This window comes from Triticum urartu, chromosome 1, assembly GCF_003073215.2.
Source record: "Triticum urartu cultivar G1812 chromosome 1, Tu2.1, whole genome shotgun sequence".
In the NCBI taxonomy this organism is placed as follows: Eukaryota; Viridiplantae; Streptophyta; class Magnoliopsida; order Poales; family Poaceae; genus Triticum; species Triticum urartu.
Window position 1 is genome coordinate 385,216,811 of NC_053022.1, and position 14,587 is coordinate 385,231,397.

At 44.4% G+C, this 14,587-nt stretch overlaps 1 protein-coding gene across 1 annotated transcript; it reads left to right on the forward strand.

The window, feature by feature from the left end:
- The first annotated feature begins 9,908 nt into the window (after positions 1-9,908).
- Positions 9,909-13,566, forward strand: LOC125513900 (autophagy-related protein 3-like). Its single transcript, XM_048679112.1, has 10 exons — positions 9,909-10,318; positions 10,422-10,492; positions 10,807-10,923; positions 11,014-11,183; positions 11,281-11,366; positions 11,738-11,789; positions 11,891-11,956; positions 12,606-12,736; positions 12,845-12,955; positions 13,284-13,566. The coding sequence occupies exons 1-9, from the start codon at positions 10,158-10,160 to the stop codon at positions 12,939-12,941; spliced, it is 951 nt and encodes a 316-aa protein (XP_048535069.1). The 5' UTR covers positions 9,909-10,157; the 3' UTR covers positions 12,942-12,955; positions 13,284-13,566.
- The last annotated feature ends 1,021 nt before the right edge of the window (positions 13,567-14,587 follow it).

Genomic DNA, 14,587 nt, shown 5'->3' on the forward strand with positions numbered 1-14,587 from the left:
AAATTGATGACTTCGATGTGCAACACATGAAGAAACGTTTTACTTCAATCAATGAAGAATAACACTCTTAGTGTGAAGAAATTAATGAAGAATTTGATTCTCAGAACCCTATGATAATTGTACGCGATGTCTGAAATCATCATTCTTATACGGTGGGTCACGCCACCACCAAAAGTTGAAATTCCTCAAATTATTCATATTCTTCAACTTTGCATAGTCTTCACTGGTTCCGTCGTTTTTCTTCATTGGCTATATATATATATATATATGAGTTTATGTCCTCTACAACATTCACTTATTGCTATTTCTTCAAGTTGGTTTTCTGCTAAGTGAATGTGATCGGACCCTTCCCTTCTATGCTATACTCAACCCAATCTGTTCACAAATTCTTCATATGCGTTCTATTTGAAACTCGTTCAAAATCTTCACTATGTCCTTGTCAGATGAAGAAATTGCGAACGGAACTTTAAAACCTATCTTATCGAAATTTTCGGTTTTGCCGCTCAAACCGTTCCGCATCCCTCGATACACTTATCCACTCACCCACGATCTAACATGATCTCCACCTCTCACTACGTGGGTGACACATGTCATGTGAATGAGAAGGGTCAGGGGCACGTTCGTTCAATTTCTTCGGGCGAGCAGTTTTTCACTGTGGCTATAAATACCCCTCCTTCCCTTCCTCACTTCTTTTACTCCGCTCGACCTCTCTCTCCAGCTCGAGCTTCTCAAACCCTAGCGCCGCCGCTACTTCATCGCTGCCGGCGAGGAAGAGCTTCACTACCTCGACCTCATCGCCGACGTCCTCGCGCCGACCGCGGACATCTTCACTCCACCGCCGCCGTAGCCGTCTTCCTCCGCCAAGTTAGGGCGTGGAAGATCTGCACAGACGAACTTCACATCTCCTCACTCCAGTTCGTCGTGTTCTTCTTCCAGGGTAAATAAAAGTTACTTTTACTGCCCTCATTGATTCGAATAATTATCTACAAAATCTTCAAAAGTGTTTTTCTTCATATCTTCACACACTGAACACCTCACAAAGTCATCTGTTCTTGATTCGTTTCTCTAAGAATCATTTTTCTTCAAGATTCCTCAATTGTGTGGATCTTCGATCTATACAACTCTGGAACCTAAGACAAAGAACGCTTAGTGAAAATCTTCAAGACTCATCTGGTCAAATTCCTCAAACTTGTTCATTTTGAAAAACCTTCTGAGAACACATATGACCTCTCCAAATTCCTCGCAACTATACTCTGTTCACAGGTACACATGTCAGCTGCTGAATCACTGGGTTCTCATCAACTTAACTCATTTGCAGCGTTCCTCGAAGAAAAGTTGCATACTTCTTTAGAGAATTCGATTGTTCAAATTCCTCAACTGAAGAAAATGGCTGATGGTAAAAGGCCACAGAAGGGAGGAAAGAGGCCTGAGGTAAATACAGCGTTTGAAATCCCTGATGACATATATGCTGGGTATCGGACACCTACTGAGGAAACCAAGAATGAACGCAAAGTGCGCATTCAGAAGATAGAGAGGAGATGGGCAAGAGAATGGGGGGAGTACATCTATGTCACTCCTAAGTATATGAAGAAATTCGCACTCAATCCTCCATGCCCAAGAGCTCCATTGGCACGTGGCCAAATTGCTGATCCCACCAGCCTCAAGCGAGGTGAGGACTATCCTGATGAATGGGCCAAGCGCCAAGGCAAGTTGGCTAAGCAAGCCAAAGAAGCAGTGAAGAAATTCAATGAAGACTCTGCCGCTGCTGCTGCCTCTGCTGAGGCCTTTGCTGTCAAGCCAAAGAAGGCTATGTCAAAGAATCCTGCGCGCAAGCCAATTGCTTCATCAGCAATGCCCTCATGGCCAGAATCATCAAAGCCCTCACGGCCAATTCCTCATGCTGCTCCTGTTCCTCCAAAGTCCTCAGCTCCTCCGCCAAAGCCTTCAGCTGTTCCGACCAAATCCTCAGCACCTGTGCATCTCACTTCGTGCCAAAGGACTGCCGACATCTCCATTGCCTCAGGTGTCTCAGCTAGTTCCTCAGCTGCACCAAGTTCCTCAGCTGGCCCCTCACTGCTCAAGACAAAGGCCACTGCTGGACGAGGTCCACGCCCAAGTCCTCAAAAGAAGCAAGTCGCTTTCCAAGTGTCGTCTGATGAAGACGAAGTTGATGATGATGAACTTGCAGAAATCATCAGAGACAGGAAAGTCAGGGCCGCTAGAGCCAAAGGATCAGAGGTGCCACTGCTTTTGGATCCCAAGCTGATCCTCGACTACATTGATGATTGGCACAAGGACCCAACACTCCCTTGCCTGACTTCAAGCTGACTCCTGGCCAAAGTCACATGCTGACCCACTTCATTCAAGAAGAAAAGTGAAAATTTGAGAAGGCCAGGCAGATCAAGAAAGCACGGTACAAGAAAGAGCGCTATTTGAAGAAAAACGTTGTCTCTATGACAACTGAAGAACTTGTCACTACTCAGACTGAGATTAAGAAACTCAGTGATGACTTTGAAGCATATCGTGCTGATTGGCTTGGAGCCAAGGTTCGTTTTGTGAAACTTGCGGATAACTTCACTTCCAATGTTGCAGCCCCAACGCAACAGGAAATTCCTCAGGCTGAAGCATCTACTCAGCCTACTGAAGAAAATGCTAGCACCGCTGATGACAATCAGGCTGCTGAAGATAATGTGAGTTCTAGGGCTGATGACTGCATTCCAGCCGCTGAAGAAATTGCCAGGGCACCCACTAGTGGTGTGCCTGAAGAAACTGAAGAACTCAGGGCAACTGCATCAGTTGTGCCTAAAGAAAATCAACCAGATTCCTCAGCTGCTCCTGCACCAACTTCAACTCCAATCCTTCCATCTGCATCGGATGTGAAGAAGACCAAGGCTGCAGAGCGTGCTGCAGTGAAGAAAAGGAAAGCATCAGCTGCTTCAGATTCTTCAGCTCCGAAGAAAATGAAGCCTATGACAAGTTCATTTGCATATCCGATTGATGTTGTTCCCATCTCAACCAGTCCATCAAAGGACCTTGTTCCTTTTGATGAAGAATATGTGATCCCCAGCGGATCTGATGAAGCAACTCATTCTGCTGCTTCATCTGAACCGTTGGATGAAGAAACTGAAGTGGATGCAATCCCTTCAACACCTATCATCTCCTCGCCTGTGCCTCAGTTCACAGCTGAAGAGGCTGGCGTTGAAGAAATGGAAGATGATGATGTGGACATTGGCTGCTCCACACCCGTAATCAGTGATGAATTCTGGGAAAGTCAGCATCCAAAATCTCCAATGTTCACTCCTCTACAGCAAATTCCTCAGTCCCCCACACAAACTGTTCACATGGGCTCTGAAGAAACTCATCCCACTGCATCTGTCCATGAGGAAATTCCAGCCACTAGCACTGATGAAACTGCTGCTGCTAAACAAGCAACTACGCAGACTGCCACTGAGGAGGAACCAGAAATTCCTCAGCCTGAAGAACCTACGATTGAGATTCCTGAGGCCGTGATGCAACTCACAGACACTCCTCTGCCGAAGCCAAAGGATCCATTCTCACGCAAGCAAAAGTTCAAGGCTGATGATTTCTTCGACGAGCACGTATTCTTCGAAGATTACAACCCATATGACTCTACTCGCATTAGGAAGAGGCGTTTCTGGACTGCTAGTCAAGCCAATTTCTATTCCTCAGTGCTGTTCAACAAGGAGAAGATTTTCTACCATGAGCATATTCCTCACGTGGATATGGAATCTCTGTCGTGCTTCGCACCAGTCCTCAGTGTTCTTCACGACGCTGGGCTGCTCAACTTTTGCTCTGACATCTGCGATTGGAATGAAGAACCGATTCTTCAATTCTATGCAACGCTGCACATCACCGGAGATGCTGAAGATGTGAATTCATGGGTGCTGGATTGGATGTCTGAAAACACTCACTACACTGCACCAGCCTCTGAATTGCTTCGTGCTCTACCACTTAGTCCTCCCCTTGAAGAAGCTCGCTGCATCTATAGTGAACCTGAGCTCACACATCATTACATGCAGGTGCTGATGAAACCTTTGAAGCCAGGTCAAGCACCAAGAACCAAATTCCTCGTGAAGGAATTGTTGTACGTGCCCAGAACTGTCTATCGTATTCTTACGAGGAGAATCATTCATATCAAAGGCCACGACTCATCTTATGAGGAAATTGTTGGCATCATGAAGAATCTGGTATTCAACATCGTTCATGGCATTCCTGTCAATTATCACGATTTCTTCATGAGGACTATGGCCAATGTTGCACTGTCTCTGTTTGAACTGAAGCCTTATGCACCTTGGATCATCAGATTCCTCAGGACAAGGTCTTCACTCAACTACAAAGCTGATTTCCAGAATCATCTCAGCTACTTGCCCCCAATTGAAGTCCTCAAGCAGACATATTCCTCAGTTGATGGAAAGGGCAAGGCACCAGCTGTAATAGATGAAGCCATTCGTCCATTGGATGGTCAGTTTCGCAAAGCTGCATCTTATTCCACCAATGATGACTCTGCCACACATGACTCTGCCAATGCACCTAAGTCCACTCCTCAAGCCACTGCTCCGCGCGTGATGACTGACCGTGAACTTCTGCTCAGTCTTCACCAGAAGGTGGATCGAAATCACAAATGGGTTAAGCGTCAGTTTGGTTCACTTCTTCACAACATGACTGCCACACACAATGCAGTGAAGAAAAACCACTACTACCTCCATCAAGTCTTCGGTCGCACCTGGGCAATCCTGTCACATCTGTATGGTGAAGAAGATCTGAAGAACATGGGTCTTAATGAAGATTTTGACTGGTCTGCACCTCCACCGAAGAAATTCAAGAAGGTTGAGGTTCCTTCTCTGGTGGCCAGCTCATATTCTTCATCGCACGACACTGATGAACATGAAGATTTGGACGACACTGAGGCAGGCCCTACATCAACAAACGACCCCAACAACGCTGGCGCTCCTTCATCAACATGATTATCTTCAGGGGCGTTAGTCCTCATTTTCGATTCTTTTGGTCATTCGATGACAAAGGGGAGAAATATGAGTTAGTCTTCAAGCGGGTCTATTATATGGGCGTTTTTTTGCTAAGTTACAACTCTCGTTCTTCTGAAACTTTATTGGATCGAGTTGTAATCTTAAACCCGATGGTGCTCTGATACTTTTGATGTACTGTGCTCTGATACTCTTGATGCACTATTCTGCATGCTTATTCCTCGTTAATATTATTGCACGCATGCTGAATTTCATCAGGCACCATATTTCATCATGCATTTCAAATTCTTCATATTATATGTTAAATGCGTGTATGAATTACAAGATATAGGGGGAGATCTCCATGATTCAACTCTTCAAGTGTGCATTGCTTCAAAAGCAAATTCCTCACTATGCACATCTTCAGGGGTAGTTCTTCTATATCTTGCAATCAAATTCCTCAATATCAGTATTTACACTTCATATGTTTATCCCCGTTGAAAACTTAACCTATATTGTCATCAATCACCAAAAAGGGGGAGATTGTAAGTGCATCTAGTGCCCCTTAGTGATTTTGGTGTATTGAAGACTTATAGGTTAAGGGACTAATGCGTGTGTGAGTGTACACAGGTCTATAAGTCTATGAGGAGTTTGATATTTACAGGAAAAGTCGACCCCTAAAAATGAATATCTTCGACTGAAGATTTTGGTATTTCTGAAGACTTTCATGAAGACTTTGAAAGTGAAGAAATTGGTGTGTCCATGAAGACTTGATATTCATGCGAGAAATATGAAGCTTGAAGACTTTCGTGTTCATAGTTTTGTTTTTCTCTTTCTCAAGTCATAGGAAACACCGTACTGTTAAAGGGGTCGAGGAAATACTAAGGAAAAATTTGCATGTGATGCTCAACTTAAAATCCCACACCTACCAATCCCTTCGAGTGAAGCCATTGGAAATCTCATACAGTTCAGTCAATTTCTTCATTGACAGAGATGAAGTTCTTCTGGTCTCTGAGGAATTTGTCCTGACTGAGGAGTTAGGAATTCACCAGTGCGGATTGCCTACACAGTGAGGAACATGATAGCCCTCAGGATTTTACTACTCAAAATTCCGACTGTTGCTGTGCTATGCGCCAGCTGTCCCAAAATATCTATCCACCTAACGGTCATATCATTGAAGGGCATTTATGTTTTATCATGTCAGGCTGCTCCCTAGGCTATAAATAGCCCCCCCTACAACCACTAGCTGGTTGGCTGCTCCGAGAGAAACTGACACTTGTCATTTGAGAGCAACCCATCCTCCAAGGACTTTGAGCGAAAATCATCAAGTGAGGAAAAACCAAAAACCCAAAACCCAAACACCTACAAACCCCAAGTGATTGAGCATCACTGAAGAGATTGATCCTGAGTGGATCCGACGCTTGTTACCTTTGAAGACTGTGCTTCTTCCAGATGGTTAGGCGTCATGGTCTAGAGCATCCAAGAGGAATTGTGGATCGCCGAGTGACCAAGTTTGTGAAGTTTTGGAAGTCGCTTGAAGACTTACCACGAGTGATTGGACGAGGTCTGTGTGACCTTAGTTCAAGGAGAATATGGTGAGGACTGGGTGTCTTGGACTAAGTGTCCTTGACTGGGTGTCCGGGACTGTGTGTCCTCGAGTTTAAATACTCAGCCGCTCCAACCAGACGTACAACTGAGACAACAGTTGGAACTGGTCTACCAAATCATTGTCTTCATCGAGCTTACTGGTTCTATTTCCTCAACTCTTTCATTTCCTCATAACTGTGTTGTATGTTTGTTCATATCTATGTTTGAAGACTTTGACTGAAGACTTTCTCAATTTCCACATTTCAATTTCTTCAGTCTGTTTGTCTTCATCCTGTGTTATCCTGTGATTACGCTTCCTGTACTTTGTGCCTATCTTCATTTCATCATGATGACTATGCTTGTATTCTGTTATGTTTACCTTTGAGTACTTATTCCGCTACTAGTAGTTCTTCGCTAAGGAATTTCCTCACCGGCAAATTCCTCAGTGAAGAATTTCATAAAAATCGCCTATTCACCCCCCCTCTAGTCGATATAACGCACTTTCACAGTGTTCATCTTTTGTCAAGCATCTTGAGTGGATCCCTGCCATGTATTTTGCTGCTATGTTAGAGTGCAGTAGCTTGTTGTTCTTGATGCATTTAGATGGCCTCGTGCTGTTAATCGCAGATCGGTGCCATATTTGTTTTGCTTGCCATTTGCAAACCGTGCATCCGATTCCGGTGATCTTTATATCGATTTCGACCGAAATAAACTCATCTTTCCAGTGGCACTCTTTGTTTTCCAAGTTGAGGCCAGGTTCAATCATTCCTTTCCAAAGCATGCATATGCACCACATATCGCATCCCGCATATCATGTCATGTTTTGCATCATGTTGCTTGTGCATTGCACGTGGTTGATTGTGTCTCCCTTTGTTTGTTGTTTTTTCTTTGGGTAGAGCTGGGAGACGAGTACGTGATCGAGGAGCCCGTTGAGTACGCTTACGAGGATCAAGCTAACGTCAACTCGACTTTGCAGGCAAGATGACCATACTCTCGAAATCACTTCTATCTTTGCTTGCTAGATGCTCGCTCTATTGCTATGCCTATGCTACGATACCTACCACTTGCTTATCATGCCTCCCATATTGCCATATCAAACCTCTAACCCACCTTGTCCTAGCAAACCGTTGTTTGGCTATGTTACCGCTTTGCTCAGCCCCTCTTATAGTGTTGTTAGTTGCAGGTGAAGATTGGAGTTTGTTCCTTGTTGGAACATGTTTATTGTTGGGATATCACTATTATATCTTGTCTACTTTAATGCAACTACATACTTGATAAAGGGTGGAAGGCTTGGCCTTATGCCTGGTGTTTTGTTCCACTCTTGCCGCCCTAGTTTCCGTCATACCGGTGTTATGTTCCTTGATTTTGCGTTCCTTACACGGTTGGGTTATAATGGGAACCCCTTGACAGTTCGCCTTGAATAAAACTCCTCCAGCAATGCCCAACCTTGGTTTTACCATTTGCCACCTAGCCTCTTTTCCCTTGGGTTTCCGGAACCCGAGGGTCATCTTTATTTTAACCCCCCCCAGGCCAGTGCTCCTCTGAGTGTTGGTCCGAAATGGGCAGCATGCGGGGCCACCTTGGGGTAACTCGAGTGTTGGTTTTACTCGTAGCTTGACCTATCCGAGTGTGCCCTGAGAACGAGATATGTGCAGCTCCTATCGGGATTTGTCGGCACATTCGGGCGGTTTTGCTAGTTTAGTTTTACCATTGTCGAGATGTCTTGTAAACGGGATTCCGAGTCTGATCGGATTGTCTTTAGAGAAGGAATATCCTTCATTGACCGTGAGAGCTTGTGATGGGCTAAGTTGGGACACCCTTGCAGGGATTTGAACTTTCGAAAGCCGTGCCCGTGGTTATGGGAAGATGGGAATTTGTTAATGTCCGGTTGTAGATAACCTGAAACTTAACTTAATTAAAATGAATCAACAGAGTGTGTGGCCGTGATGGTCTCTTTTCGGCGGAGTCCGGGAAGAGAACATGGTCTCGTGTTATGCTTGATCGTAGGTTGTTCTAGGATAACTTCTTGATCATAGTTTCTCGACCGTGCCTTTGCCTTCTCTTCTCGCTCTCTTTTACGTATGTTAGCCACCATATATGCTAGTCGCTTGCTGCAGCTCCACCTCATACCTTTTACCCTTCCTATAAGCTTAAATAGTCTTGATCGCGAGGGTGTGAGATTGCTGAGTCCCCGTGACTCACAGATTACTTCCAAAACCAGATGCAGGGACCGATGATACCGCTCCAGGAGATTCGACTGAGCTCAAGTGGGAGTTCGATGAGGACTCAGGGCGATACTACGTTTCCTTTCCAGACGATCAGTAGTGGTGCCCAGTTGGGGCGATCGGGGACTTTGTTGCATTTGAGGTTGTTCTTTATTTTGGTTCCGTAGTCGGACCTTGTTTGTATCTCGATGAATGTAATGATATTTATACTATTGTGTGACGTGGCGAGTGTAAGCCAACTATGTACTCCTTTTCCTTATTCATTACATGGGTTGTGTGAAGATTACCCCACTTGCGACATTGCTTACAATGCGGTTATGCCTCTAAGTCGTGCTTCGACACGTGGGAGATATAGCCGCATCGTGGGCGTTACAACAACCGAGATCCCATCAGTCCTGCATCTTCTCGCCTGGCGTAGCGCAAATCCTCATCATGGTTGAAGTGCTGGCCCTCAGCATCTTGCCCCCCCCCCCCGCTCCATCGTCTCCCGATCCACTCCAGTCATCATACCTGCCCAATAAAAAATGAAGCCACATGCTGAAAAGCTCACAATAAAAGGAGTTTTTTTTGCTCAAAGGTAGCTTGGTTGCGACAATTCCAAATTGCCCAACATATGGCCGCTAATCCAAAGATGTAAAACCTCTCACCATCAGGGAGGAAAACATAACACCAAGAATTTTTTTTGCCAAATATTGTTCGGACATCTGTCCGTGCCCAAGGCACAACCCATCGTCCTCCAAACCACTCTAGCTACATGACATGTAATGAAAAGGTGCTTAGAAGTCTCTATCATTGCAGAACGAGCATTCTGGGTGCCAGCCCACCGCCTTCTACTCATGACATCTCTTGTCAAGACAACATCCCGAAACAGTTGCCATAGGAAGATTTGGATTTTGAGAAGGATTTTTGCTTTCCAAATCCATTTATAATTGCACCCAGCAATATTTCTCTCAAGGTATTCATTTTTTTTAAGATAACCTCAAGGTATTCATAAACTGATTTGGTTGTGCCTTGGGCATCCTGAAACCTACGTCGGATCTGGGCCAGGGCCAGGGCCTATAAACTAAGGAGCTGGCTCGAGCCCGACCCACCCAACCAGGCAACCACCACACCCCGGCTCCAACTCCTACATCGTGCGTGTTCCAACTCCGGTAGCGTACTCCTCCTCAGAAAAAACTCCGGTGGCGTACTACCAGAAAACAGCAGAGACGGCTGTGCCCTGCTCCACCTTCTCGCCGGTGCCTTCTGCTCGAGGCAAACGAAACCCATCCTCCCCCTCCTCCTTCTCCTCCCCTCTCCCACGCTTCCCCCTTCGTCCCCGTCGACAGGAAGCAACGAGGCGAGGCGAGGCGAGGCGGCGACGATGCAGGTGAAGCAGAAGGTCTACGAGCTCTACAAGGGGACGGTGGAGCGGGTCACGGGCCCGCGCACCGTCTCGGCGTTCCTCGAGAAGGGCGTCCTCTCCGTCCCCGAGTTCATCCTCGCCGGCGACAACCTCGTGTCCAAGTGCCCCACCTGGTCCTGGTGCGTCCCCTCGCCTCCGCGGTTCAGGGATTTTGGGCGGTTTCCGGGTGGGGGTGGGGCGTCTGATTGATCTGATCGTTTGGTGGGTGTCTGTGTTGTGCAGGGAGGCGGGCGATCCGAGCAAGAGGAAGCCGTACCTCCCCTCCGATAAGCAGTTCCTCGTCACCAGGAACGGTATGCTGCTGTCGAATTGAATTGCGTCAAGATGCGATCCATACTTCCTGTCTAGTATTTCGTTCAATTTGGTGGATGCTGCGCTGGAGGATAGAATGATTGTTATCCCCATGTATCGATGGGTAGTTACAAGTGTAGCAGGCATGTTTGTCTAGGCATATTTCTGTACTGCTAGTCAAACATAATTGGCTGATGAATGAAAAAGATGAATAGCGACATAGTTAGTAGAACGGTCCTGGCTTCAGAAAAGCTGGGTTGGTTGCTCATTATTGTTCTTATTACAAGTGTACTCCTAAATTTGGTTCTGTTGGCAGTGCCCTGCCTAAGACGAGCTGTGGCGGTCGAGGAAGAGTATGATGCAGCGGGAGCTGAGGTTGTTCTCGATGATGATGAGGATGGCGAAGGCTGGCTCGCAACACATGGGCTGCAAGGTTGATTTCTCAGTTTCAATGCTGCTTTGTTTTACACTGCCGACTGTATGGGCTGAACTCTTTTTTGTTTCTTCTGTTGGTAATGTTTAGCATCAGAGTCAAAAGAGGAGGAGGACATACCATCTATGGATACATTGGACATAGGGAAAGTCGAAGAGATCAAATCTATTCCCTCGTACTTTGGTGCTGGTGAAAAGCCAGATGACGAGGAGGATATACCTGATATGGACACCTATGAAGACACAGGAGATCATTCCACAGTGAGGCCATGAACCTATCATTGATATGCTATAAGCAAGGCTGACAAAGTTCAGAACTATTAACGATTCCTGTTTTGCCTTTCTCATCTCATTTCAGGCTACCCCTCAGCCTTCATATTTTGTCGCGGAAGAGCCGGATGATGACAACATTCTTCTGACCAGAACATATGATGTCAGCATCACGTAAGCTCCTTTATCTTAGCTGTGTATTTTGATTTAACTCTTCCTTAATTGGTTAGTGATAGTGCCTAGTTGTTTGATTGGTGTGTAGTTCTGTACTAGTCGTAGCTACAACCATGCATAAGTGGAAATTTATGTGTTCTTCTAAAGCCGGCCTGCTTGGAGCACAGCGAGTTATGGTTCACGTGATACACATCCGATTTGCCATATATTTTGCAATTTTTTAAGAAGTAACTAAATGCTATTGTGTTGAAGGATTACCATAGTTCATTGCTTAACTAGATCGCCCACTTAGTTCTGTTTGCTTTGTCGTATCATTATTGTGTGTTTCACGCTTTTATTGGAAAAGTATGTAAGTAGTTCTTCTACTGCAGATATGACAAGTACTACCAAACTCCACGTGTCTGGCTTACTGGCTATGATGAGGTAAAGTATTTGTGCACACAGGGACTGCATTTTACATGTAGTTATTGTTGTCTTGCTTGCTGCAGCTAAACTTGATGTGCTTTATTTGTTCGCCATTGTAGGCAAGAATGCCATTAAAGCCTGAACTTGTGTTTCAAGATATCAGTCAAGACCATGCACACAAAACGGTAAATTTCTAGCTATCTTGTTTTATTTACCTCGGTTTTCTGACATGTCAAGTGAAATACGCAGATAGCTAATTTATTCCACTTCAGTAAGTCGGCATTCGTGACTTCCTTAATAGCCATGCTTATAATTTCTAAAGGATCGTTTAGATCACTAAAGTAGTAATCTAAAGGATCTTTATATTTCTTTACAGAGGTAGTACATAGCCTCCAGTGTCATATAATACTGTGCATATTAACCCAAAGAAGCAGAGAGCGTACTTTAGAAAATACTCGGCAATTATTCATTTGTAATTCTTCCATGGTATAGTGTTCCAGAATTTCTGCTATCTTTCAACATTTCGGCTTTAGAGTCCAGATATTAGGTTTTGTGGTTCTGTTTCATGCATGTTGTGTTTTCTCCATCCTGTTATTCAAGTTGTGTTTATATGGTTCGGTAGTAGGCCTTTTGTGAATCATGATAAGCCAATGAAAGCGTCTTCAGTGTAAGAGTTTCCTTAATAGTAGGTTTGTGGTTATATTTTTGTTGAATAGCCTTCAAATGGCTGTCTCTTGCTCGCGTAGTTTATCAAGCATTTCCATGCCCCCTTCCTTTTCCTACAATTGGCATTGTGGTGGTGCCTAAACCATCAGTTTTTATTTGTGGATACAGGTGACTATCGAAGACCACCCTCACCTGTTAGTGGGACAGCACGCTTCAGTGCATCCTTGCAAGCACGCTGCTGTGATGAAAAAGATCATTGATGTTATAGTGTCTCAAGGAGGTGCACCAGAAGTTGACAAGTAATGTTCTATATATGCATATACCATTTGGTTATTGCTTCCATCCATGGTAGAAGGCAGAGCACTCTTCTTGACCGGTATCTAATCCATGACTCCTCTCCTGAATAGGTACCTTTTCATATTTCTCAAATTCATGGCTTCTGTCATACCCACCATTGAGTATGATTACACTATGGACTTCGATCTGGGCAGTACAAGCACATAAGTCGCCCATTGAAGGTATGCCAACAGCAAAATCTCTTCTTTTCACATGACACGCACACTGAATCATATGGTACAATGAAGAATCCCCCGTGCTTGTTCAGACATCAGAACTAACTCGAGTGACCATATATTTATATCTTCAAAACTGTATAACTACCCCCTCTGTAAACAAATATAAGAGCGTTTAGATCACTAAAATAGTGATCTAAACGCTCTTATATTTCTTTACGGAGGGAGTACATCAGTTGTTTGTAGACAGAGAGAACACATTTATCTCAAAGCTGTATAACGTAAGTAGACTGAGAGAGATGGTCAGATAGCTGACTGTTTGTTGGTGTTGCAGAAAAGCTGAAACTCCCAAGAAGGCAAGCTGGTCGTTGTCGCCGAATAATTGCTGCTCTTCGGAAGGATCTGTACATTGTGTCCGTGTGTGTGTGTGTGTTGGTTCGTCTGGAAATGAACTTTCAATTGTAAACTCTGATGCTCTGCAGGAAGATTGTGCCGATTTGTCCTCTTACGGTGCAGCGCCGCACTGATGACATTTGTGATTCTTCGCCAACAAATCTGAATTATGTTGAAAAACTGAAGGATAGTAAAATCCCTGCACTGGCATGACATTTGTGATTCGTTTGCGTTCAGATTAGATCAGCCCGGTCTTCAGTCATACTGGTGGTTCGAAACCTAAAAGTCAGTTCGTTTAGGGCATCTCCAATGCCGACCCCCAAAATGGACACATTGTTTGTTGGTGGACATGGATACTGAAGCCGGTCCTCCAACATCTCCCCTAAATGTCCGCACTTGTTTTTTGTTCTTAAGTCCGCATCAGTGAAAATAATTTATTTTATCAAATCTTTGAGGAGTTTAGATATTAAAATGCCACCGTAGGTCAATTGTAAATATTACAATCCAACTAAAGTTTTAAAATAAGATATTTCAAACTTGATGTTTCTTTCTTAAATCCGTGACGCTCAGAATAATATAGTAGCATATCAAATCTTTGAGAAGGTTCAGAGTGAAAAATAAATGCCCAGTAGTTGAATTGTAAATATTACAATCAAACTAAGTTTCAAAATAAAATGGTTTAAACTTGAATTCAACTCATACATATGTTCTAATTATCCCCTTCACCGGTCCACGGATGCTCATGAGTTGTTTGATATCGAATGTGTTATGCATTTAGACAAACTCATCAAGTGTGGCCATATTCTGATTTGGTAGTTGGATAGGATCAAACATGTTCTCAAATTCTCCAGCAACATCTTCACCCTCATCCAACACGATCACGTTGTGCATTATTATACAACATGTCAACACCTCTCATAAGGTCTCCGGATCCCATTGTTTAGCAGGTCCACAAGCAAATGCAAAACGGGGCTTTCAAATGCCTTCTCCACATCATGTCTACCTCCTTATCTTGGGGCAAAGTGAGCTTTTTTCTTACCAACATGTTCAGAGATGTTCTTCATGAAGATCAATGATATATACCATCAACCAGATAGTCGCCGTAGTCATGTAAATTGACAGTATAGTTGCACGGAGGAGCTTGTCTTTCAGTCAGCCTACCAAACAATGAGGACAGTTGCGGCATCCTGATGTCATTGTGAGATCTGGACATCCCAAAGAATGATGATGGGCTTCTTTACATGG

What these genes read in the sequence shown, in the direction of transcription:
- LOC125513900 (XM_048679112.1), top strand. Translation starts at nt 10,158, where the DNA reads ATGCAGGTGAAGCAGAAGGTCTACGAGCTCTACAAGGGGACGGTGGAG. An exon ending in CGCAACACATGGGCTGCAAG is followed by an intron (nt 10,924 to 11,013) that starts GTTGATTTCTCA and finishes GGTAATGTTTAG; the next exon opens with CATCAGAGTCAAAAGAGGAG. An exon ending in ACACAGGAGATCATTCCACA is followed by an intron (nt 11,184 to 11,280) that starts GTGAGGCCATGA and finishes ATCTCATTTCAG; the next exon opens with GCTACCCCTCAGCCTTCATA.